The 25,836-nt window shown below is 46.5% G+C and overlaps 1 protein-coding gene across 10 annotated transcripts in view; it reads right to left on the reverse strand.

Moving 5' to 3' along the window:
* SPTBN1 (spectrin beta, non-erythrocytic 1) overlaps positions 1–25,836 on the reverse strand; it is a 212,642-nt gene that overhangs the window by 32,480 nt on the left and 154,326 nt on the right. For all 10 annotated transcript variants that reach the window (XR_015136915.1, XM_086326891.1, XM_086326892.1 and 7 more), the window contains 15 exons: positions 24,982–25,155; positions 21,139–21,230; positions 19,628–19,708; positions 19,156–19,271; positions 15,854–15,966; positions 14,539–14,726; positions 13,414–13,531; positions 12,215–12,373; positions 11,294–11,596; positions 9,217–9,370; positions 7,712–8,582; positions 7,481–7,618; positions 5,940–6,696; positions 4,824–5,026; positions 24–114 (listed from right to left, as the gene is read on the reverse strand). Coding sequence is in view for 9 of the 10 variants with exons in the window: in XM_086326891.1 (XP_086183017.1) it covers positions 24–114; positions 4,824–5,026; positions 5,940–6,696; positions 7,481–7,618; positions 7,712–8,582; positions 9,217–9,370; positions 11,294–11,596; positions 12,215–12,373; positions 13,414–13,531; positions 14,539–14,726; positions 15,854–15,966; positions 19,156–19,271; positions 19,628–19,708; positions 21,139–21,230; positions 24,982–25,155 (3,558 nt within the window). In the remaining variant the exon portion in view is untranslated. The remainder of the gene's footprint in view (positions 1–23; positions 115–4,823; positions 5,027–5,939; positions 6,697–7,480; positions 7,619–7,711; positions 8,583–9,216; positions 9,371–11,293; positions 11,597–12,214; positions 12,374–13,413; positions 13,532–14,538; positions 14,727–15,853; positions 15,967–19,155; positions 19,272–19,627; positions 19,709–21,138; positions 21,231–24,981; positions 25,156–25,836) is intronic.

Raw genomic sequence — 25,836 nt, forward strand, 5'->3', positions numbered from 1 at the left:
GGAGGCGTTAAAGGGCGATGTACCTCCTGACAGTCTTGCAGGAATTTCTGAAGATCCCTGTTGTCCTTCAGTCTCATCAGAAGCTCACTGGCTGCCTCGCGATTCTTCCTGTGTCTGTTATAACGATAATAAAAATGATTTTTTAAAAAGGAATTCTTAAAATACAGAATTTACAATTCAGTTTCTTTTCTGGGTTTCTCCACACGTTGAAAACAATCTGCTGACAGTTCTTGATTATGTCAAGGAGACAAAATAAACAAGGGAGTCAAGCATTCAAATGAGTAAGCCATGGTACAAGAAGCCAGAACACCTGTCCCAGCCACACAGCTAGCCAGGATGCAAGCAACAGAGCTTCGTGACTCTGGTGCTAGGGAAAGACACCATGGGCAGGCACTCAGCACAACTTTCCATTTTAGAAACTGGGAAAAAATAAAATTGATCTTTAGGAAGCTCATACCTGGGTGACAGACCATGTACATGGCTAAGAAAATACAGAAAACCATGTAACTGGCTTCAAAGAACATTTCCTGATGATAAGATTCTCATCATGAGAAAACTTGTCCCAAACAACAGTAAACAAAGAATGAAAATTTTTAGACCTGTGAGATTGTCTACCTACTCAATCCCCATCTTTATCAATACATAAGGGTAACCAAGGCTTACAAAAGTTAAAGCACAAAACCTATACCAAGAAACTCAGAAGAATTAGAAGGAGCTGCTGAACTTGGTGAAATGACAAGCGACACCGGGCGCTCACCCCACAGCTCGGATGCAGCCACAGGGCTTCTTGGCACACACCATGGAGGTACAGGAAGCCCCCGGCAAGACTTCTTTCCACTCCCAGGGGCTTTTCCACTGGACTGTGAAGAAGAGCCACGTGAATGCTGTGAGTGCCGTGGACACTACTGCCTTCATGTGCTCCTATTGCCTCGAGAAGAGCCATACTACACCGAGAATCGAGAAGCATCACCGTAACACAGCTCCTCACACTCCCAAGGAACCCAAGTGCCAGCTGGCCTAAGTGCAGGGTATGAAGAACGGTGAAAAGGGAAAGTGAAAATCACTCAGTCGTGTCTCTCTTTGTGACCCCATGGACTATAGAGTTCATGGAAATTTCCAGGCCAGAATATTGGAGTGGGCAGCCTTTTCCTTCTCCAGGGGATCTTCCCAACCCAGGGATGAACCCAGGTCTCCCGAAGGGAGAGTGCAAATGGGAAGGTTTGGGTTTTCCTGCCAAATCCCAAGGCAAGTTCTTGCTGCAGTGTCTGGGCAAGATTTCGTGATCAACCCCAACAACCCCCATGGCCAGGAGGAGGAAGAACATGACCTCTGATTCTCCATGAAGCCAAGAAAGGGCAGCTCAGGGAGTACCTGCTACAGGCTGGCTTTTAAAATACCTTCTTCAAGTGCAAGAAGACCGTAATGACCCACGCGTCACACAGGTTTGCAGTAAGTACTGACAAGGGACACTGGTAGCACTGCTGCCACCATCTGCCTGCGGACCAAAGGGAATCACTCACTGCTCCTTCAGGTCCCAGATCACAGGGACGATGTGAATGGAAATAACACTGTCAGGGAACTGCTCAACACGTAAGATGACATTTTACTTTGTTGTTTTTAGTTGAAAGAGATTCTGTAGCTTCAGGTAAAGGGGTCTTAATATGTTTATACCACTTAAGCAAAATGCAACAATAGAAAACTACTTCTTATATAATGCTAAATTAAAAAAAAAGTTAATGCATAATCAATGATAAAAAAAAAAATTCCAAGGCAGATTAGAAAGCAAAAACCAAAGTGGCATGTGCTAAGGGTGAGATTAAAAGGTAGTAGTTTCCACCCTCTACCCCCACATTTTTAACACTGTGACTTTTATAATAATAATTTTAAAAGGCCTAAATCCCTTTACTTCAGTGCGATCCTTTCTCAAAGACGAAAACTTTAAAAAACTTTCTTTTAAAGATTGTGATTTCGGATTAAAGGAATTAGTCTTCTAAAAACGTGGGTGGGGAAGGAATGTCAAGCAAAGTCCTTCAAGTTCCCAACCCTCAAGTTCCAGTCACTGTTTGTATGGTGGTTTAAGAAAAATAGAGCAAGTCTTTCAGAGGAAGGTAATCTGAGTTGGAGTTAAGTCACAAATGCAAGAGTTTTGCTTTGAGTCAAAGGCCTGGAAGAAAAGATCTCATTTCTTTCCCGAGCATCACACGAAAATGCTGTCATGGCAAGGAGTAATCAGAGACACGGGCGGTTAAAACAGGTCGTGCAACCTTGAAGCTCACTGAAGTAACAGCTAAAAATAACCTCAGACACTAAGAAAATTCAACATAGAGAGAAATACCACCAGAAGGAATCTTGAACGTATCTCTTATAAAATAAAGATTCACACATGCCCAACAGATAGTGAAACTCAGGGAGGTCCTTCAAGGTTGGGTCATGGATTTAATTAAAGGGAAGGACCTTCCAGAACTTGGCCATAGTTTCTCTTACTCTTTAGAGTGCTGTTTGGGATGAGGTTAAATTTCTTGCTTTCTTTCTATCCCGCACCTCCTACCCCTATAATGAGACTCAAAAGCTCCTCACCACAAGAGGCAGATACTAGGTTCAACTCTGGCTCTTATGAAAAGTGAAGAACCACAGGTAAATGAGTAAAGCGTGCTGGTAATTTTTAAGTTTTGTTCCCATGTGAGATAGGGTCTGGCTTTATGAAACTGGACAGATTTCCTTTTCTCCCAGGACTGCACTGTGGCTAGAATTTCCCTCTGAGCCAGGAAGCTCACACGTTCCTACTCCCCTTGAGCAGGCTTGGACTGCAGGCTCCTTCCCACCACGTCAAAGGCACTATAAAGGCCACTCAAACCCTACCCACATCTGTTAAGTCAGTGTCTTTGTTCTAGCACTTTGATTTCAACGGACTCAGCGGTAATTGACAAGATTTCCGGAATGTAAGTACGTTATAATGATTTTGCATTCTACAAAAATAGCTTCATGGGAGCATCAGAATGTTTCTGTATGGGGATCAGATCCCGAAGGTTCAGATATTTACTTAGCTAGTGCTCCGACACCACCTGGAACTCAGATTTGTATATTTTTATAATAGACCAGTATCCTCTGGGGTCAAGTTTCAGATTTTGAGGTCTCTGGGGATATTAAAGTGAAACCAGAAATCGGGGAACAAATGCTGAGGAAAGTTAGAAAATGTAATCCTTCTGAGGGTAAATCACCAGAAAGCCCCGCCCCTTCTCTCTCTGTTAAGCTTAAGGACAGTAGAGGATCGTCTTCCCACTGCTTTAACAACAGAAATCCCCAGGAGGCCGTGGAGCCCCAGGCACCCAGGCTCTGAGTCAAGGACAAAAGGAAGCTTAAGCTGCAACAAAGAGCTGCTAAAATGTTCTCTCTTATCCAGGAGTCTCCAGTCTTGACAACATCACCTGCTTCCAACAAGCCCTTGCAGCTGCGGCATGGGAGTGAGGTGGGGGGAGATCAACACACTGAGGAAGCGGCCAGGCAGCTGCACGCCCGCCTAAACACAAGTGTCCCCAGTGGCTCAGCCCATCTTCAGGAAACCAGCTGTGTGCACCTAACGTGGAGGAACGTGGGATATCATGTTTACAAAATAGTGAGATTTAATACCAGGAGAAAAGGAAATTCTTTTCTCCTTGTTAAAACTGTCTTGCTCAATCCTTGTTTCTCATACTCATTTGAAGATGGAGAGATTTTTTTTTTTTGTAGCTGTTTTAAAAGCAACAGATACAAAATTATAATCTGCCTTATATCCTATTTCCACAGTACCATCTTTAGAGCATATGGTTTAGGATCTGAATCAGTGCACAGGACTAGCTAAAGCCAGGGGCGCGATCTTTACGGGCACTGAGTTGGTCCCCTCTCCACTGCAGATCATGGCATGTCTGTGTGGCCCAGGGTCCCAGGACACCCTCTCGGACACGGTAAGTAAGGAACTGCTCCCCACTGGCAGGTCTTCCTTCTCACTGCACTGGAAGGTTAGAGGAGCCTTGAGGAAGAGTTTGTTTCTTGATGACATCATCTTACAATGAGCCTGTAAATCTGGCCCAAACTGGGACCAGAGGAGATCAGCTATAACAGAAACTGGTGACTGACTCAGATAGACCATCCCTGGAGAGAAGTGGCCAGCTCAGAACAGGCCAGAACCAGGCCAGGCTGTGTGTCCAAACCAGATCCACTAGACTTCCCGCTTTAGTAATAACCAAGGCAGAGTGAGTGTTAGGAGAGAGGGTCTGACACAGAATGTGGCCAGGAAGAAAAATCTCTTGGAACTGAAAATAAAAACAAAACAACATCTAATGGTGGAGAGAGCTTGGCTGAAGAGGAAAAGGTCTTTTGTCATAAACAAGATGCCAATACAGCATTATCCTTAGGCCTTCTAATAAAGGCCTAATGATGCTCCCTTTTTGGCTCTGCCAGGTACTCAGGACAAGCAAACCTTGCCCTTCCTCCCTACCCCTCCTGAGACCTCAGAGGAGTCTTGCTTGGATGAAGGTGAACGTGCGTTTGGCTGGATGGGGAAGTGTCTGGCTCTCAGGATCCCATTGGGTGATGTGCTGAGTGTCAGTCACCTCTTACAGGGCAGGCTTATACGCCACTGCTACTCAGCACTCCAGCTCTATCAGTCTTTGATTAGGGATTAGCTTGGCTTTTCAGGCTTTCTTTTGTAGATTAAATTTTACTAGAAGCCCATATCCTGCCCACTTTGGAATTTAAACCCACATCCCCAAAGATGTTGGCCAATGGTACAGATGCTTGAGATCCCCAGGGTGCAAGACTCCCTTAAGAGCCCCAGGACTCCGCACCTGTCATCAATGGAGTCCACCTTCTCCTGGATGCGATCCGAGTTGATGTTCCCATCGCTCACCAGCCTCCGGCCCGTTTCCACAACCGCGTTGATTTTCTCCTCATTGGCATCCATGGTGGTCATGAAATCCTCTTGTTTTTTAATAGCTGCTTCAGCTCCTTCCAAGGTGGTGGGCATTTCAGTATGGGCCAAAACATACTCCTTAATTAAAAAGGGAAAATCACAGCAGGATGAAAAATCATGAGATACAACTTGCCTTCAGAATATTAAAAAAAGCAGCCATCCTCGTTAGTATAGTGGTGAGTATCCCCGCCTGTCAGAATATTAAAAAAAAAACAAAACAAACCAGTCTTCCCCATTTCCGTGCAACACACTTTGCAACAACTGCTTTGTCACACTTAGCTAAAATTATCTATGGAGTCAGACAATGTAAAAAGTTGGGAGGCGGGGGAAAATCCCAATGAGATGCCGAAAGTGACTAGATTCCCAAAAGTGGTTAAATGCTCTCATTTTTCCTCCAAAGCAAGTGAGGAAAGTAAATGAAGGTTTGTGCATCAGCCACAAGGATCCGCTCAGGTGCCCATAAGGTGATAGCAACAGACACTTCAAACCTAATCTTTCTTTTTTTTTTTTTTTCAAACCTAATCTTTCAAGAGACATTATCAACCCTGCTGCTGGTGACCATCCTTAGCTCTTTCTCTAATTTCTGCATTGTGTCACTTGATCAAGACCCTGACCTTTCTAAGAGCAAGGAAGACAGAACCATTCAGAAAAAAAAAAAAGGTCCCCCCAAATACTTTTAGATTGGATTAATACATCTCAGAATGTTGCCCATGTAATGAACTACATCACAGTATGATGACATACTATGAGACATTAAGAGGTCCTGGACCGTTATTGTGGTGGAACTGTACTTTGCAAGGCAAGGCAGCCTCCATGGGAATCTTCAGTTCTATCCCCTTCATTGCGATGGGTTTCAGTGCCTTAGAAGTCAGGGAAAACAAATGTCTGCCCATTGCTCTTCTAACTTCACATAAGCAGGTGTAAACCAGCAGCCCACAGGCAGCCGAGGCCCAGCCTGATGGGGAGCACGCCAAGCGGTGGGGGATTTTACCTGGTTGTTCAGGAAGGCTTCGGCCTGCTTGGTGTCCCGCAGGAACTGCTGGTGAGCGTGGGACTGGGAGAGGAGGCTCTGCCTGTTCTCCCACATCTTGTGGAGCTCGTTCCAGCCTGTGTCCAGGGCCTGCAGCCGCTGCCGCAGGAACATGTACTGGGCATCTGTCTGGCCCTGGGTGACCATCTCACCCATGTCCCTCATCTTCTGGTAGTCCTCCTCGTAGTTGTCGATCTCGTTTTTGATGTTCTCGTGCTGCGTGAGGAGCTTCTCAGCCTCGGTCAGGGTGTTAGGCATGTCCTCCGAGGCAATGGCCGTCTGTGTCCTGGAGAGCCAGGACTGGAAGTCATCCAGGTCCCGCAGGAACTGCTGCAGCTTGCTGGCCTCTCCCAGGGAGGCCTCACGGTTCTTCAGCGTGGTCTTCATCTCCTCCCACACGTCACTGATCTCGGCCAGCCGAGACAGGATAGCCTGGGCCTGGTCGGGGTGCTCGGACTCCAGCTTCTCGGCCTCCTTCTGCAGGTCACTCAGTTTCGCCTCGATGGCCACGAGGTCCCGCTCCATGCCAGTCAGCTTGCGCTGCAGGGCCATGACACCCGCCAGGTCGTTGCCCAGGTCCTGGGTGGATTCGATGACTTTGGTCTTCTCCCGGATCCATGACTTGGTTTCGTTGCACTCGAGGTGGTAGTTCTGGATGCTCAGGGCGGAGAGGAGAGCATCCTTCTTCCGGTCCACCAGCTCCCTGAACTGGCTCCACCTGTGGGTGCCAGGGTGGCAGAGAAGGCAGTGTGAGAGACAGGACAAAAAGCGGTGGCTGGACAATGAAATTCATAGTGACGGTCAGAGCTGCCATTCTCCGGCCATCTCTGCTCTGACTACGTACTGTTTGGAAAACCACGTCCCTCAGTATGTGGACACCAAGTACCACCATTGCAAAAGCTCAAGGACACACTCTAATCTGTAAGCAGCCTGACAAGGAGAGGGCCTTAAAGAGCGGAAAGGTGAGCAATGACAAGACATCTGTCCCCTGAGGTCACTTAACTCCTGACTGCAATGCACCTCTTACCTCCAAGCTGCACCTACTAAACATGCCCCATACCCCCAAGGCTTCAGCTGCTACCACGACCCACTCAAACGTATTATTCAATAGAAAGGTTAAGACCAGGACAAAAGTCTACCTTGGTAATTAGGACTTTCGTCCACCAATTACATCTCAAACGTGCTAAAACCCTGTTCCAGAAGTCACTTTAAAAGGGACAGCAGAAGTGCCACCTTGATGCCATGACCCACTATACTGGGCATGGGTCTCACGCAGGCTCTCACTTCCCACATGGGGGAGGGATGCCCTGAACCACGCTGCCCCCAGGGACACTTCTCAGAAAACCAAGGTATGTCAAAGGACAAATGCTGATGCCATGACAATGGCGCCACAGTGTCCGTGACCCCATGTGGGAAATTCCTGACCATGAGGCTCAGGGGCCAACCCCGAGCCTCCTGGCTGGGCATAGGAACCAGCCTGCCGCCACTGCCCTCACGCTCACCTCGTGTTGAGCTTGTCCTGCTGGGCTTTGATCTCCTTCTCACTTGGGTGGCCGCTGTGCATCAGCTGCCGGGCAATCTGGTTCACCACTGCCACCCGGGAAGCCTGGTTGTTCATCTCCGGTTCAAGGCTCTCGAATCTGCAAAGGCAATTCGACAGAGTAGTCACTGCTTGGTCACTGAAGCTGTGCAGGGTGGGAGGGTGGGTGGGCGAAGCCACGGCAGCCACTCACCTGTGCTGGATGACCTCCAGGTCTTCCAGCTTCTCTGGGATCTGCATGTTGTTGAGCCACTGCTCCTTCTCGTCAATCCAGAGCTCACAGGCATCGGCCTCGCTGAACATCTTGTACAGGGCCAGAGTGTCCTGCAGCGCCTGCTTCCGCAGCCGCGTCAGCTCGGCCACCTCCTTGTAGCGCTCCTCAATGCCCGCCAGCCGGCCCTGCACGTCGGGGGACTCGGCGTGCTCCTGGGGCAGGGCGCTGGCTTGCTCGTGCAGCGAGTCGATGGTGGGCCGGTAGTTGGCGATCTCCTCCGCCACGTCCTTGTGCTTCTTGACCAGGGACTGGGTGGAGTACTCATCGTGGCCCACGTCGTTGCTGGAGACGATCTTGAGGATGTCCAGCATCCAGGCATCGATGTCGTCGGCATCCGCCTGGAACTGGTGCAGCAGCGAGGCCTCCTCCAGGCGCTTCTTGCGGATGGCCGAGAGCTGCTCCAGGTGGGCCCACTGCTCGCGGATGTAGGCAATCCGCTCCCGGATCTTCTCTGACCCGAAGTGCTCCTCGGCGATCATGTCTTCGCCCTCCTTGATGGCTTGCTCGAAGTGGCCACTGCGGCCGCTCATCTCATCCTCGAATGCCCGGTGCTTGCTGAGCAGGCGCATGACGCTTGTGAGGTCCTTGCCGTAGTCATCGGAGGACAGGATCTTCTCCTTCTCCCGGATCCAGCCCTCCTCCTCTGCCATCTCCCAGAAGAACTTCCAGAGGCGACGGGACTCTTCCAGGCGGGCCCGGCGCTCGGCCGCCAGCTGGCAAAGCTCTTGGTAACAGAACTCCATGTGGGCCACCCTGTCTCGGATTACCTGGGGGTCGCAGGGCTTGTAACCTGTGTAACATCAAGGCGGGCACATGGGTGTGACAGCAGTAGCATGGGCTCCCGTGCACAATAGGCAGTCGGCTACACCCCTGTTCTCGTTCCTAGGTCCCCCATTCATGCAAAGTGCAGGGCCACCTTCTAGAATCTTGATTAGTAGAGGAGGGAGGAGCAATGTTATTTTTTTCCCCCGAAGTATTCTTTTCTTTTGGGTCACTCAGGAACCAAAAAACGAGGCAAACTATAAGCAAGAAGGCAGCTGCATTTAAATGTTTCTGAACATGCACAAAACCAATCCTTTCCAAACAAACTTAGAACAAATATCTGCACGACCAGGTGTGAAAGCCAAGAGAGCCATGCCAGGCAGTGGGTGTGCAGAGTGTGGTCTGGCAAAGTTCACTGCCCAACATAAGCAAGTAGCACTTGGGTACTGAAGGGAAAGATAGGTCCATTTCAGAAATGTAAGAAGGAGTTAAAAGTGTTCAGAAGGCCACCCTACAGCATCATGTTATATCCCCAACACGGCCCACTGGGAACCCACAAGTGGCTGGTACCTTTCAAGGCTGCACTACCACACATAGCTCATCCAAGTCTCTAGAGATGGGCCTCTGGTGATGAGGTACTGTGGGGGTCGGTCCATCCTTACCTTCCCCGTCGGTTGCAAACTTCTGGGCAGAAGCGTTGACACCTCTCACCCGCTCTGCCTGGATGCCAATGTCTGCTTCAACCAGGGCATGCTTCTGTAACAGGTCTTCCACGCCGAGCAAGTGTTTGCCATAGTCTTGAGACAATAACAGCACCTGTACACAAGAGGCACAGAGAAGACAACCGTGAGCGCAACCTGGACTTCAGTGTCTCATAATCTGTGGACAGGATGCGAGCCAGCAGCCAAGCTGTACCGTCCCTCCAGCCACCCTCCCCGTATCTTTAAAGGAAGATGATGGCAAGAAAATCAGAGCAAAACAAACCCAAGAGCAGCAGGAGAGACGTAACAAACTAATGATCATTTATGTTGAATAAGAAGTCAAACCTACACTAAAAGGTATAGAATAGGGGGGAAAAAAAGGAAGGGAGGGGGCATCAGTATGAAATAAACTGGGCCTTCAAGAAGAAACCGGTACAGTAACAACTATTCAAGAAAAGACAATAAAGGTGAAAGCTGCTTCATATCACAGTTTAAAGACATCTCCTCGAAGCTGCTGACCCCTTAACTGGATGCTCTCCTTGCCTGGTATACCTCTGTACTTACACAGCCAATGGGAAAAGGCATCAGGTTACAGATCCCATGGACTGTAGCCTACCAGGTTCCTCCATCCATGGAATTTTCCAGGCAAGAGTACTGGAGTGGGTTGCCATTTCCTTCTCCAGGGGATCTTCCTGACCCAGGGATCAAACCCGGGTTTCCCATGTTGCAGCCAGATGCTTTACCATCTGAGCCACTAGGGAAGCTCCTTACAGACCACATCTTTAATCAAATAAGGAGAACAGGGTCAGCTCAGGTGACTATCATCCTTAGGACAACGCCCTAAGCAATGTCTCAGGTTTAAGTTTGAACAGGCTAACATTTTCTTTCATTTCTTCCATCACCCCAATTTGGGGAGAAGGGTGGTCTCATCAGACATCCTCTCCAGATGGAATTTCTACTTCACTCTTACTTATGAGGAGATCTCTGGCCCAATCTGAGTTACAAAGTGGAGGATGAATTCTAAAGTGCAAAGCACCTCTCTGCTAGATTTTATGAACATTTCTATTTTAGGTGGTTAAGATTAATGAGAACATATATGAGAACATCACAAATCTGGGACCATAAAAGGGAAAAACTAATGGTATGAAGTGACCTTGCCACCCTTGCCAGGAACAGTTCAAGAGGTAAGCACAAGAAAGGGCTTACATCCCAGGAAGGAAATCTCACAGGAGGTCAAGCTTGGAAATGAACACAGTGTGCGAGATAAAGGAGGCTTCATGGTCCTGCCTGAAAACTGCCCTACTCTGCCCTGGCTACGGGGCTGAACGCTGGAGGAGAATGGCTGGGCATGAGTGAGCTCTCATCAGGGGCCTGCATCAGAGGACAGGACAGGCAGGGCTCCTCCTGGGTCAGGAGGGAGCTGGGAACTCCATACTCAGAGCTGTCAGTAACAGAAGGGGAGCACTGGCAGACCCTCCAGCCCCCGTCCTATGATACATACACGTGTCCTACACTTAATTCTTTCTGTAACCGCACAAGGGAGACAGTAAGCACATCCTCCACTTGCAGAGGAAGGCAGGAAAGCTGTGGCACTCAAGATCTGGACTCTGGCTGTCTGGTGGCAGGGCTGCACTCTGTCCACGCTGCCTCCTGCTCTTCTATACCACCTGCCTGGGCCCTTCCCCAAAGCAGAGCCACTCATACATAGACCAATGAGACAGAGATCTGGCTCAATGCTAAAGAATTAAAACCACAGAAAATCACAATTACTGATCACCTACTATGGAATCTATCTAACTTAGATCTGAGTCACAGCAGCAGACCTTCAGCTATGGAACTGGTCCTGTTACAACTTCTCACTTCACAGCTCATTTAACATGTGAGCCAACAAGCCTTCCCATGAGTGACATGGCCCTTTGCTGGCTGTACGTGGGCGACTAGACCAGGGGCATTACTGTGTGTTGGGGGTTAGTAGGCGGGGCCCAGAAGAGAGGCCTGACTGAATGAGCTCCAGCCTGTAGGCAGGCATGTCTTTCACCTTCATTTCATCCATCCAGTCCATGATGTACAGCATTTCCTGGAATATCTTCTGCAGCCCCAGGTTCATCTCGAGGCGCTGTCTCCGCGCCCTGAGCAGCTCCAGCAGGTACTCCCAGAGCCGGATGACGTTGTCCTTCCGTGCTGTGATGCGCTTGATGTCGTGGTAGTTCTCTGCCTCCAGTTCCCTGGCCACAGCCACCACAGCCTGCACGCGCTCCTCATATGCAGCGATGTCAGTCTCAATGGCTTCATGCTTTTTCGTGGCGGCCTCAACAGCAGGAAGGTCAAATCCAAAGTTGTCCTAAGAGATAAGGGAACAGAAAAAACAAACACAAAATTCAAAAAGCCATCAGTGCGCAACCAAGAAACAGAAAATGGAAGTGGAGTCCTGAGCACACCCATTAATTTTGGGGGGTGGGGGGTCTCCAAAGTCAAACACTGACTCCAGAGTCCTGACCCCACTGGACTCTGCCTTCCCTGAGGCCCGCAGAACTGCTCATGGGCCCAGAGCAAACCAGTGACACCTCACTTTACAGAGGTGTGAGGCATGTATGCAGCACCTGACCTATGAGACTGGAGCAGGTGATGGCTTATGCTGAGCCAAGAAGAAAAGGAGCCACTGGTTTATTTCAAGGCCAGTCTAGCTGCCTTGAAGGCCAAAGGCTGGAAGAAAGGGAAAATTTTAAAAACTATACAAATATGAATGGTCACACACACCCACTAGCTCTCAACAAACTTTGTTTGAGTTACTTCCAGATCTCTGAAAAGTTAGATAAATAGTAGAAGAGAAACTGTATTGGAAATCATAAACATCCTCTCCATGGGAAGTGGATGAGATGGGATGCTGGATGTGGACAACAGCTGTCCGAAGGCCCCTGGGCGTGGCCTAGGTTCTGAGGGACACAGTTCTGGAGCAGACCTGGGACACCAGACGCTGGTTCTCGCTCAGCCAGGTCTCTCTCATAGCTGCCTTGCGGTCAAATCTGCGGGCGAGCTGTTCCAGTTTCTCCTGTCTTATGAGCTCATTTCGCAGGGCCAGTTCTCGCTCGTGTTCTGCTTTTTCCAGTCTTTCCCAGGCCTATGGAAATGAAAGAGAATGGTTTCTGGCTATGTTCAAGGAACCACTCCTAGGCTGCAGTTAACAGCCAGTGCTTCTCAAAAAGACCTAAGAACTTAAAAGGGGAATCCCATTCCCACCCTCAGTGACTCTTAGCCTTGGGGGAAAAAAATCATTGTCTCTCAGTTGAGCCCCATGGGAATACTCTCCCCTATCTAAATTTAAAGATCCTGTGTTACATCTGGAAAACAAAACAGTGAAGATACGGAACAACGTAACTTAAGTTACAAATCTCTTAACTTTCATTGAGAGGAAGCAAAGTATCTTCAACAGCTCTCGGCATATAAAAAAGATAAACGACTTCTTCTAAGAAATCATATTATCAATCTTTCATTCACTGCACTCTGAGCCACTTATTTTTAATTCATAGATCTGAGTGTTTTTTTCTAAATCCTCACCAATTAAATTCATTCCTGTGAAATATCTTATTTCACATTATTTAACAAAGTCCTCTTAAAAGATATCTAAATGTGTACAACTGATCATGGTTCTAGATTTTTTTCAAGTTTCTGCTTAAAAATAACGAAATGAAATACTTGCAAAAAAAAAAAAAAAAGAAATACTTGCAGACATAACAGGTATAGAAACAATTTTTTTGACAGCTTCCCTGACAGAAGGCGTCAAAATCCTAAGCCCTAACCTCTAGGGATTCCAGATACATAAGGTTTTGAATTCTCCTCTCTGCAATTGAAAGATGGCTGAGCCAGCAGCCTGGGACAGATGAGAGGTACACTGACTGTGGATCTGAGTAGCAAGGTAAACAGGCTAAACCTGGTTTGATAAAATCTAACATCCCCCCAAACCTCCAGTAAAGTCCCCCAAATCACCACAAGCACTCCACTGATCCTGAGCACTATCTGAGCAACGACTGTCACTCAGTAACTCGACAGGCCAGGAAGGGGTCTTCCAAGATCTCTCAGCAATCAAGACCCACTGAGAGTACCAGAAAACCTACAGGAGGCTGGGGCCCACAGAGCAGGCCAGATGGATGGGTCTTATACCTTGTTAATGTCAGAGATGAGCTTCCCCTCCCGGGGCATGTAGACCTTCTGGTTATTGGCCCTCATCTTGCTCTGAATGGTGAAAAGCAGGACTTCCAAGTTCCCCTTCTCAGTAAATCTAGGCAGAGAAAACCAGCCACAAACATTATCTACTATATTTTGTTTCTTCAAAGGGGAAAACTCATCTGCTTCTGGAGAAAAAGACACTTCATGTAGCCTCGCAATTTTAAAAGCCATTTCTCGCCATCCTGATTTATGCGAAATACGTGTGTGTTACAGAAACCACAGTTGTTGGGTACCGCAGACCTCAATATGTGCCCAATGTGGGGTTTTTCTTGCGGGTGGTTACTGTTCCTGACATTTACATTTGGGGGCACAGAGTGCTACTCTTTTGTTAATCAACTCCATCAAAATTTAGACACCAACCCTGGATGATGAACTTGCTTCACAGTTGAATGCATTCAACAAGGATTATTTCAAACAACCACCTAGTGTCACTGTCAACAGGCTGCAGGGACTTCAGCCAGGAATTTACTACTGAGTGGAGTTTTCAGAAAAAAGGAGGAATGACTCTAGTCATAATAAGCAAGAGATAAGATCCACAATGCTTATTGGGCAATTATGAATTTTTAAAATATGTGAACAATCAAACTCTGGGGGGGGGGGCAACAAAACCTGATCTGAACTGATATGAAACTATCTTTTCTTCATTCACACTTTGTGAATATTTACATGTTTTGCTACTGATACGTTAGTGGGCTTGATTATGAGTAACAGCCTCAGACTACCTGGAGGTTTATAACACACAACATATCTGCTATTTCTCTAAAATCCAGAAATGATGGAATTCTGAAAGACAGTAGGCACAAGCGCTCAGGAGAAGGAACTGGGGACCTGCACCATTTCTTAGGATTCTCATGTATCACATGTCCCAGTGGCACATTTCTACTGGAAAGGGCTCACAGTGGGTACAATTTGTAATAAATCTCAGCAACACAGACTCAGATGAAAAGAAATAGGACAGGCCACTGGGGAAAGGCATTCACTTTGAGATGAGACCATGTGAATCAGAAAAAAGGGGTCTGTGGTTGTAGGAAGGGTAATGCATTCCAATCTGCATCTTACTTGGGGGGCTTCTCCACAGTGCGGTAAGTGTTGAACGCCTGAAGCTGCTGCTGGACCCCAACGAGTGAGTTGGCAAATTTGCGATTGTTCAAAATAATGATAGTTTGTTCAATCCACTCCAGAAGGTCAGAGGCAAGGGACTCATACTTTTCAATCATTTTTTCTGTTTCAATAGCGTTGTCAAGCACCTGTAAACAAGGGTTAGAAAAATGGAAAAGCAAGATAGTATCACTACGTAAGGGGAACCTGACTGCAGCCCTCCAAGAGGCGGCACATGCTTAATGACTGGCTTTGAAATGGTTCTCCAAGACTTTGGCACTAAACTCCAAGAACCATTTGCTAATAGGCACTCAAACTGTGGCTATTATTTGTGAGCAATGACAGCTTAACTCAACTGTAATTGGTTCTGTAACCTCCCAACCCCCAGGCAAAGGGTTTAAGATCCTGAATGATTCCTGATGCCTGGGCTCCAAAATTCCTAGAGAAACAAAAAGGGCTCTATTTGGTTTGGTCATATTCCATGAATGCCTGTGGATTTTCCATTCAATTGCACTGGGAAGACAAGGGCCTCTGGTCTGAGGTGTTTTGAAATATATGGCACGGGAGCATCAGCCAAACAAAAAAATTTTAAAAGCCTTATTCTAAGGCCTTTCCAAGCATGTTAAGTAGGATTTTCACATCTATAACATCAGGCAACTCAATCAGATTTTTAATATCCAATTTTCTGGCAAGGCTGTAGGGGAGGGGTGTTTCGGGTCTGTGTGCCTGTGTGCAGCATTGCTTAGTCATGTCCAATTCTTTGCAACCCCATGGGCTACAGCCCCTGCCAGGTTCCTATGTCCATGGGGCAGAATTCTTCAGGCAAGAATTCTGGAGTGGGCTGCCAAGCCCGCCTCCAGGGGATCTTTCCAATCCAGGGATCGAACTCAGATCTCCCGCATTGCAAGAGGATTCTTCATCATCTGAGCCACAAGGGAAGCCCAAGAATACTGGAGTGGGTAGCCTATCCTTCTCCAGGGGATCTTCCCAACCCAGGTATGGAACCAGAGTCTCCCACGCTGCAGGCAGATCCTCTGCCAGCTGAGCCAGCAGGGAAGCCCTGGGTGTGAGACCCCCTGTACTTTCTTCCTCAGTGTTTCAGCCACCACCCCCACCTCCTGCTCCTCTTTGGGATGGCAGGTTTCTGCCCACTGCCCTGCCATTGGTGAACTTCATCAAGAACTCCCAGCACCTCAGTGTCTGAGGCATGGTGGCGACACATTTAGACACAAACCTTCAATACGTCTCACAACTTACAGGACTGGTGTGAACTCACCTTTCCAATTCGTTTTCCTTCAACAGCCAAGGCCTTCATCTTTGAGAAGTAGTGGTAGTAAGTCACCACGTAAGTGATAATAGACTTCTCATCAGGATGGTCCACACTGATATCTGTAACCCAGAGAAGATTCTGTTCAGTGCTCTGCTCACTGCATTGCCACCCAGGCAACAGGAACAACCCAGAAGAGCTGCTCAACACTCAACAGGCCCGTGCCTTCATTTTTGGGGGGCTTGAAAGTTCTGCCATCAGAGTGCTGATTGTAAGGCTAACTAACGAAGATGAAACCACCTCACCGCCTCTTTTATTATATGAACATTCAAAACTGCCTCCTATTGCCAATAAAAACATAAAAATCTTTTTTTTGTTTTTTTTTTTTTTTTTCTTAGACAAAAATCTTAAAAGACCTGATTCTTTCTCTCAAGAATCCTAGGCCACTGAGATGATGAAATACACACAAACTACTACATGGAAATGAATAACATAGTTAGAATTGAGTCAGATAACTCAGCGATGTGGGTACTACCCAGACACACCATGTTCACCTCCCCTACCCCCAGGTTGCTCTGTGCTTCTTATTTTGGCCAATGGCACCAGAGTTTTTCCCAGTCACTAAGCCTATGGACATCTTTATCTCCTTGTTACTCACATTTAGTCAGTCACCAGGGCTGAGACCAAAGGATTCTATTCACAGAATCTACTGTCACTCTCAGGTCAGACTCTCACGGTCACATAGCCCGACCTGAAGCAATGGCTTCCTCAATGGGTCTCCCTGCTACTCAATTCCCTTTACACACTGCACCCAGCTGATGTTCCAGACACAGAGCTGTGAGCATACTTCCTCTAAGCCCAAACTACTTAAAAAGTGCCCTGCAGTCTGAAAAATAAGTCCCGAAGTCCTCTACAACTTCCCGTAACTTTCCTTCCCTCCCTCCTTCCTTTCATCCATCCATCAAATATTTATCAAGCTTCCTCTAAGTGGCAAGCACCATTCTAGACATTTCTCACTCTATAGCCTACTAGTTCTTCTAAGGCGCCATAGATCCGAACCAAATTGAACTATTCACCATCACCACCCCAGCAATTTCCAATATTCCTTCCACTTTCAACTTCCCTTTTCCTGAAAGAGCCTTCCCTTCCCCCATCACATTCTTCCTATCCTCTAGGTCCAGTTTAGAAACTAACACTCCCTCACAGTCATTTCTAGCTGGAATGACTGTCTCCTCTGTCCTCTAAAGGACTTTGTTTATACTCTGCTTTCTGTCAGGCTCTATGATTACTTATGCACATTTCATTAGTCTTGTAAGACTGAGTGCCACTCTGCCCCTGCCCTCCTAACGTGCTGTATATATAGAGAGTGAGTGGTCAATAAGTATTTATTGAGGGATGGAGCAAATGAATGAAGGTGGCCAGTCTTTGGGGTATGGCAATGATGGAGGTACTCAGTTCAGGATACACCGAGGAGAGAACACATGGAACGCTCTTTGCTGACACAGTGGGCTCTTTTCTCAATGTGCATTCACTTGTGCACCTCCACTGCTGCCAGGAGGATAGAAGTGGATAGGGTTGTTTCTCTTAAAGACAAGACCACCGGGGCACAGGGTGGGAAAGCTCCCTGCCCAGGATCACTGAGGCAGCCAATAGAAGAGGGGGCCACAGCTACTCTTCCCACTCCAGGGCCCCCGTGACCAACTCCTGTGTCTGGCTCTGTCAATGTGGGCCCCACGGAGTCAGAACTGGAGGAAGGTCAGGGAAAAAGTGCCGGCCCTGGCCCTGTGTATAATTTAATAAACACAAAATGGGAAATGACTGGGAAGGAGTGAGCAGGCAAGACCTTTTTAAACTTGTTTACAATTGTATTTAAACGGATGCTCTCTGGGACACTGGGCAACTAACAATAGCTAGGGACAAATAATAATCAAGATCAAAACCACAGGATGAATGACAGCAACTGCTTTTTTTAGCTCCTTGTCTTCAAATGACCTGGGGAACATCAATCCCCTTTTCATACTGGGTGGTGATTAGAAAGATCAACTAATGAGCAAGTTATTAAATTTTTTATCACAGTGATTTCAAAAAAAGATTGTTTATCTCAGCATCTATGGCTCAGGGAGGATGTCTTTCCACAGTAAGGCAGGGGTTAAGTACAAAGATTTATCACAGCCAAAGGAATTTTAGTTTTGTGTTTATATTGAGAAATCACTTAACGGGCTGGCACAAAGATAATTTTATCTCAGCTTCCTGCAGTAAACCTATCAGGGAATCTGATGCACTGGAAAATAGCAAGAAGCCTGCCTGGCAGCCTCATGACCTCGATCTGCCCTTGGGGAGTTTAACTTCCTGTTCTATATTTGTAAGAACTTTAAACTTTCACTCACAAACAGCTTTTTCTCAGTATCTGCTCACAGCTGAGAGCATCTAAAAAGCTCCATCCCTACAAACAAATCCTTTTGCATTTTGAATACTTCTCCAAACGAGAAAACATTATGATAGCTCATGTTAAGATGAAGCCTACAATTAGGATTTTGTTAATAAAGGAGTTACAGCCCATTGGATTGCCCCACACAGGTCTGCTCTGTGTCGTCCACAGTCAGTCTCTGAGGTTCTGCTGCAGGGATCTGTGGGGCAGAGAGAGGCTGGTTCTGTGCAGAGTAAGGTGCTGTGCCACCAAGCAGCGGGCCACAAGGAGGGACTGCGTGTTACTCTTTCTGCCACCCACAGGCTCCTGGTGCACTGTCCTCATTTAAGTTCTTCTTACCCAGAAGCAAATACTGCGCAGTCTGCTAAGGAGGCTCCTAAACCTTCCTGCCCTGAGGCCAAACCACGCTCTTGCCCCAGTGGGCCGACTATCAGTCAACCAACAAGTGCGGAGAGCCTGCTCACGCCCTCTTCCTTAAACACAGAGGCTAAGCACCTATGGTGACTCCCCACTGCCTACTGAATAACCTCGAAAAACTGTTACCTGATGGGCCCCCACTCATCTTTCTGGTTGTATTTTTCCTACTGCTAAGCTAATACTACCCGCAATGAACTGTTAGTCCCCTGTTATACCTTCCTCTTTCTTGGTTCCTCTGCTCATATAAATCCCTCTGCCTACCATGACCTCTCCTTTGGAACATGTTTAAATCATACTCACCTTTCAAAGCCTTTTCAGGTATAATCCTTTACACAAATCCTCAAGTAATTCATAGACCAACATTAAGCTCCTCTTCCTTAGATAATTCCCAAAGCACACGGTGCCCGTAAACAAACCAACATGAAGCAGATTTTTTATTTACTCCTCTTACCCCTCGACTCCTTACCTTCGGGGTCCAAGAGTTTAGTGAGGCCAAGGTGTTGCTCTGCCAGGTTAAAGGCGTTCTGCAGATTGTAGTGTGCATTGGATTTCTTTAGTTTGTCAAAATCTATCAAGTCAGGCCTGTGGAGAACAACAGTGGAACATAACAGAAACCGCAGCTTGAAAACACGCCATGAGACCAATGGTGTCCGCTTAGGAGTAAAACCTAGATATTATTTAATCATCAAACAATGAAACCCAAGTTTTGAATAAACAACCTCAAAGTTTATTAAGAGAACTGAAGAGAATTGGCAGACTCGTTTCCTTTGTTTGGGACACTTTACACACTCTCTCCCACTCTCAAGTAGAAGGCAGGGATTTCCACCGTGGTGCAAATCTAAGGCAACGAATGTGAAGATGGAACATCACCCCGGTTGGCTATAAAAGGGTGTCAACATTCTCCCCCCATGTGGTCAGCGTGACCGCGAAGGACTCACCGGTGTTTGTGTATCAGTGCATTGAAGGCCATGCCATCCCTCCAGCTGGTTGTGAAATTGTGAATATTGACGTTGGGGTACCTAAGAAACACAACACAAGGTAATTACCAAATAAAGTTCTGTGTTTTGCTAAATGCAGTGTTTAAAGAAAAGCCTGTTGGTACTGAGAAAATGTGAGACAGTAACGAAATAAAGACACTGAAGACAATCAAGCTGAAGCTAAGATTGCCTAAACTTCTGCTTGTTGAAAAATAAAAACAAACACATATTCACATGGCTTTCTTGGTAACTTCGACCTGTGATCTGTGTCCTCGATTGAAAACACCACGCTTACTGAGAAAAAGGCAACCCTGACTAGATGCCTCCAAGGCTTCCTTGCTTCACTGGCTTTCCATGCCCCCAGCGCAGCTATAAGAAGCCTGCAAACACGATACCTGAGTGCACACATCACTTAGGGAGAGGAAGTAGCCGGGGTTACCTGTTCAAACACTCAGCTTTCCTTCTTCCTTATATCACTGAACTGGATGAAGTTTCATAAATCAAGTACCTTCCTGAAACACTTCCCTATAATGCTTACCAATAATCAATCAGCTACTCTACACTATATTGATTATTAATAACTTTTTATCCGTGGCTGATTAAAAGTTCATTCCTCACTTGATCCCCTTACTAAGCCTTACACTCTTTATGGTTTCCACAGTTATCACTGACTGATCATGCCCATTACAGTTACAACTGTCTTCCATGTAGCCCTGACCTACAAGATTAACCTGGGGGACTTCCCTGGTGGCCCAAGGGTTAGGACTTTGTCTTCCAATTCAGGGGATGTGGGTTTGATCCCTGCATCCCTGATCAGTTGGGGAGCTAAGATCTCAGATGCCTCATGGCCAGAAACTCAGAACATAAACAACAAAAGAAATATGGTAACAAATTCAATAGAAACTAAAAAAAAAAAAAAAAAAATCAACCTGGGACAAAACCAGTTCTCAGTTAGTACTTGGGAGCTTCAACAGTTTCAGTGAGCAATAAACAAGATGCAGTTCTCTAAGAAATATCTTCACTGAAATTTCAATGAAAGACTAAAAGGCAGGCAAACTCAGATAACATACAGAGATTAAGTTTGTACATTACATTTGTCCACTTAAGTTTACTGCACAAAACTTCCCAAAGCACAGAACTTAGAGGAGAAAGCCCACAACTTTTACAAATACCATGGATGAGATTTTTAAACACAGTTTCAGGGTTTTAAAATTCAAGATAAAATTCTCTCTGGAACTTCCTTAATAATCAAACAGAAGAAAAATGATTGTGCAGATGACAGGTCCAGAATATAAATCAACTCATTCCGTCCCAAGAGCTAGCTGAAATGTCAACGTCTCAACCGCTTACAAGTTAACAAGACATTTCAGTGGAAGCAGTGGAAAAGATACTTGTCAACACCGATCAAGTGATGACTCTGCTAAAACTGAGTCTGGGGAGAAGCAGCCCCTAAATCCCAGGTTCATGCTCACCCAGCTGTCTTCATCTGGCACCACAAGAGCAAAGCATCCTTGGCAGATTTCTTCTCTTTGTTGTCTTCAGTTTCTACACTGATATCCTGGATCTAAGGTTTACAGAGAAATATTAGACGAACAGATATGTCAGGTCTGCATATACATAATGAGTAAACTTTAGGTCAACACCTAGCCTTGCAGAATGTCTACTCTGAGGATCAATGAAAACTGCTTTCTGAAGCCAGGGTTCCCCCTTCTTGGAAATAACGACCAGAACTAGGTTCTGTACTTTGCACAAAGAGTAAAGTGAAGACTAGTTACCTGCCATGACTTCCTAGAACCTATCAGGGGTCATTTCTACTCCCAGCATAGCCCATCTTTCTCAACCACAGGCTAGAATGGTGGCTGGTATGGTACACTTTGAATCCCAGCATACTCTATGAAAATACTGTTTTTGCACAACCAAAAATTTCCCACACCAGAGTCAGTGAGTCCTTTGTTGATGAGGACTGTGTATGCACCATTTCCTGAAAACTGACCCAAACTCTCAGAGAAACAGTGCCCTTAAATGCTGTGCTTCCATGCTCTGTGCTACATGGTCTGAATATTTGTGCTCCCAACTCTCATTAATTCTTATGCTCAAACCCTAATCCCCTCAAAAAAGTGATTATGAAGAGGTAGGGACTTTGGGAGTCCTGGGCCTCATGAATGGGATGCGTGCTTTATAAAAGAGGCTCCAGAGAGCTTCCTAGAGCCCTCCACCAAGTGAGGACACAAAGAGAAGTCTGTGACCTATAAGTGGGCTGTCCTTTGACCTTGCTGGTACTCTAGTCCCAGACTTCCAGCCTCCAGAACCGTAAACAATAAATGTCTATTGCTTGGAAGCCACCCAGCCTGAGGCACTTTGTTTAGCAACCTGAACGGACTAAGACAGCCTATATTCGTAAGGTACTCATAGTCTGCTGAATCTCAACAGGACGTAGAGCCTGGTCTACTAGGACCAAAGTCAGACTTCCTAGGTTTGAATCCAGGTTCCCTCACATACTTCGTGTCCTTGAGTGAGTTCCTCGGCTTCCCCACTGAGGAGTGGCTATCTCAGGGCACTGCTGTGCACTTGAAGAAATGCAAAATATGGAGAGCTGGGCTCTTAGTAAGGAAACCTACATGTCAGCTCTTTGGATCACGGGCTGCCTACCAGTTATGTGATTTTTAGACAAATGCTCTGAATGCTCTTCTGTCTTCAGTTTTCTTGACTATACTAATAAAATGTGGAACGGAGTGCAGGAAAATGGTCTCAGCCTAGAAGGCCATCCATTCTCTCTCAGTTCTAACCATTCCAAGTTTTCCAGTCCTGGCCCCTGTCAAAGGTCTTTCCATCTAATCTAGAAACATACCCCAGAATTCTTTTTAGGAAAAAGAAGTAGGAAGAGGATAAAACAGAGACATGTGTAAGATTAAAAAGTTAGAAACTTTCAACTAGGAAAAACACCTAGAAATTGAAATTATTACGCTTCTAAAAAAATTCTCCAAGAGAAGTCTTGAGTTTGCATAAATTCTAAACTACAAAGAGTATGCAAGAGTAACCCTCGCTCAAGGGGTAAAACGCAGACTTACTAGGAAAGCAGGTGGAATTTTACACATTAACCTCCATCAGCTTTCCTCTATTTCAGGAATGGAATCTGTTTTCAGACTTGGTCATTCACAAACAGAACCTACCCTTCTGAAATGAAGACATCTCCCTATGTGGACTAAGCAAACTCAAAGACCTTTATTCCAGTTTCTCACATCATCTTTTACTCTCTTTTAAAGGGAAAGCAGCATAAAACCTGTCAGTCACCATTGGTATTTAATGCACACCTGATACACACATCAGGGCTGGCCACACCTTGGGGGCTCCTGGACACATACACACACACACACACACACACACAGGTAATATAAGACGAGATTGTACATTCAGGAGCTGGGGGGTGGTGGGGAGAGAGGTCTCTGCAAATACGTGGGGAAGCCTCACAGAGGAGGCAGAATGTTAGCTAGGCCTTGGCTGGGGAGGAGTCAGTAAGTGTTTGCAGAACAGGGGATGGATTGATAAAACTGCTTCAGGAGGCAGGGGCATGGCAGACACCAATCCCCACAGGCCGCGCAGTGACATAAGCCTGTGTTTCTTTTCTTAGAGGAAAGGGAGAAAGTACGTATTGGCATTTACAGGTTTAAGCACAGAAAAAGGCAAGCTGGCCAGAAATTAATTAGTCAGTGACTCAACCCAATTCACAACCCAAGGGCTGTGGGCACCAACCTGCTGTCAAGGGAGGCCATTGTCAGGATGCCCTTCCACGCTCTGATTACAGGCCAAAGGCAAGAGAAACAGAACTTCTTACTCCAGGGAATTGAGGCAAGGCCCAAGGAGGGCCTGCTCAGTTCACCTCTGTTGGCCTAAGGCCAAGAGCAGTGATCAGTGAATTTAATGGTGTTCACTCTATTTTCAAATCATTCAGGAACCAAACAACAGAAACCTATAGAAGAGTTCTGTTTGCAAAATAAAGTCACTGCATTAATAATGTCATCTTCAACAATGGTTCCTGGCCTCAGTTCAGTTCCGTTCAGACCCATTTAATCAGAAGCACTGGGGGCTGGAACCTGGGAACCTGAGTAAAAAGCCTTCCCAAGAAGTCAGATGATCTATCGGTCCAGGCTTAGGAACCCCCCATTCAGGTTCTGAACAGCTCTGGTTTAGACCCCTAGCCTCCTTCCACATACCCACCCACACCACTAAGCTATAGCCCAATCCCAAGGGAAGCGAGAAGGAAAGCGACGGGTTAGAGGGTGATTTCAGCATTTTAGTAAGAATATAAAGGGAGGCATGCGGTCGCAAAGAGTCGGACACGACTGAGCGACTGAACTGAACTGAACTGAACTGAATAATGTGATTTCTGTTGTGGCTCTTTGTTGGTGAGCTTTTTATTTACCTAGGGAAGAAAAAATCAATCAAGCATCATCAGAGGGGCTTAACGAAGAGGGAAGACACAGAAAACAGACTCTGAGAAGAGAGAACTGTTAGAACTTTTGTTTGCAAAGTAACCTGATGCTAGGTAAGAAGCGTTTCCTGCGTTTCAGATTTTAATTGAAAAGCAGAAGCATGAAGCAACAGCCTGGAGAAAGAACCAGTCATCAGGCCGGAGGTGCCACACAGACAGGAAAGGCTGAGCTCTCTCCTTAGGGGTCAGAAGCAAGCGTGGCAGCCCTGACTGGCCTCGTGATCCTTGCAAGGCTCCTCCCTCCCCTCACAAAGTGAAGCAAATTGACAGAATGACCTTGAGAGTGTTTCTATACTTATAACCTTACCCCTGGGTATAAAAAACCCATAAAATCGTCAGTTCAAACGAGCATAAGGCTTCTGCACACTCCCCTGAAAACTGCTTCCTTACACCCAAAGGAGAATGAGAAGGTGAAAACAGAACCCACACAGATGTCACAATCCTATGCAGCTTAGCCTAAAATATTCTGCAACGCATACCATGATCTGTTGAAGTTCAGATAGTCTACCAGTAGTAACCTAGCGTTGACCACACCTATACACCTCTGCTCCTGAAAGCTGAGTAGCAGACACCAGTGGTGGGCTGAGACTAGGCCCAGAAACCCCCTTAACTGCCAAGAGAGTCGAGACTTTCAGGAGCAGCAAAACTGAGGGAGGAGATAGCAGCTGCCACATGCCCAGAGGGCAGCCGAATGTGATGTGCAGCACACCTGACTCTGAGATGCCATTTCCACCTGGTCCTTCTGGTCGCCCTGGAAGGGGAGCCCAGTTTTGCAGGGATGCTCACACTCGGCAGGGAGGCCCGGTGGCCAGGCCGAGTCCCTTACCTGGAAGCGCAGGATGATGGTCCAGATGAGGCCGAGGGTCAGCCGGTGGTTTCCATCCACGATGTCGTGGGACCCCATGTTCTCAAGATGGACTCTCTGCTCCTTCAGGAACTGAAGGGCCTTGTCCACATTCTCCAGACAGTGGATGCGCATTCGTCCCTTGGTGGGTTTAGGCTAAAACAGAAGAGCAGAAGGTAGAAACAGATCATCCAGGAGGGCAGAAATCAGCTCAGAGCTACAGTCCAGAGAGTTCACATAGGCCCATTCACGCAGTGCTCTCCAACCCACACCAAAATGTTAAAAAAATATATGTTCATTCAGTATTTATCTAATACTAAGAAAGAGAAAAAGAGAAGTTTACTTAAGGGATGGTAACCGATCACCCTTCAGAGGTTTGTTTTATCATGGAAGCGACATAATTTACGTGAGCATGGAAGCTGGAAGTTCAGAGAAAAAGGAGCCCAATTTTCACAAAGAATTTCATAGCTAGCACTGCCATCCATGGAATTTTTGCAGATGCATGGCAGAACACCGCTGAGGATTTTCTGGCTGCTTTAAATGTAAAAATAGGTTTGCCACCTGCTGGTTTGGGTTGTTTCCTGAAGTTTGCTCAAAATGAGAAAGGGAGGACATGCTATAAAATCAGGAGAATTTTCAAGTGGTGGTTTGTGAGGATGATGGAGGGGGTTGAGTAAAAGGGTGTGACTTGCTGAAAAGTCAAAGGAAAGAAAATACAACAGTGGTCTAATTGGAATGCCCCAAAATGTCTGTTCCTTTTATTTAGTTATATTAAAATCCAAAAAAGGCCCTTTCAAGGTGAATATTTTAAATAAACAGAGCAATAGATAAAGATAC

The sequence above is a fragment of the Bos grunniens genome, chromosome 11 (assembly GCF_055505025.1).
Source record: "Bos grunniens cultivar Pamir isolate PY7600 chromosome 11, Bosgru_T2T1.0, whole genome shotgun sequence".
In the NCBI taxonomy this organism is placed as follows: domain Eukaryota; kingdom Metazoa; phylum Chordata; class Mammalia; order Artiodactyla; family Bovidae; genus Bos; species Bos grunniens.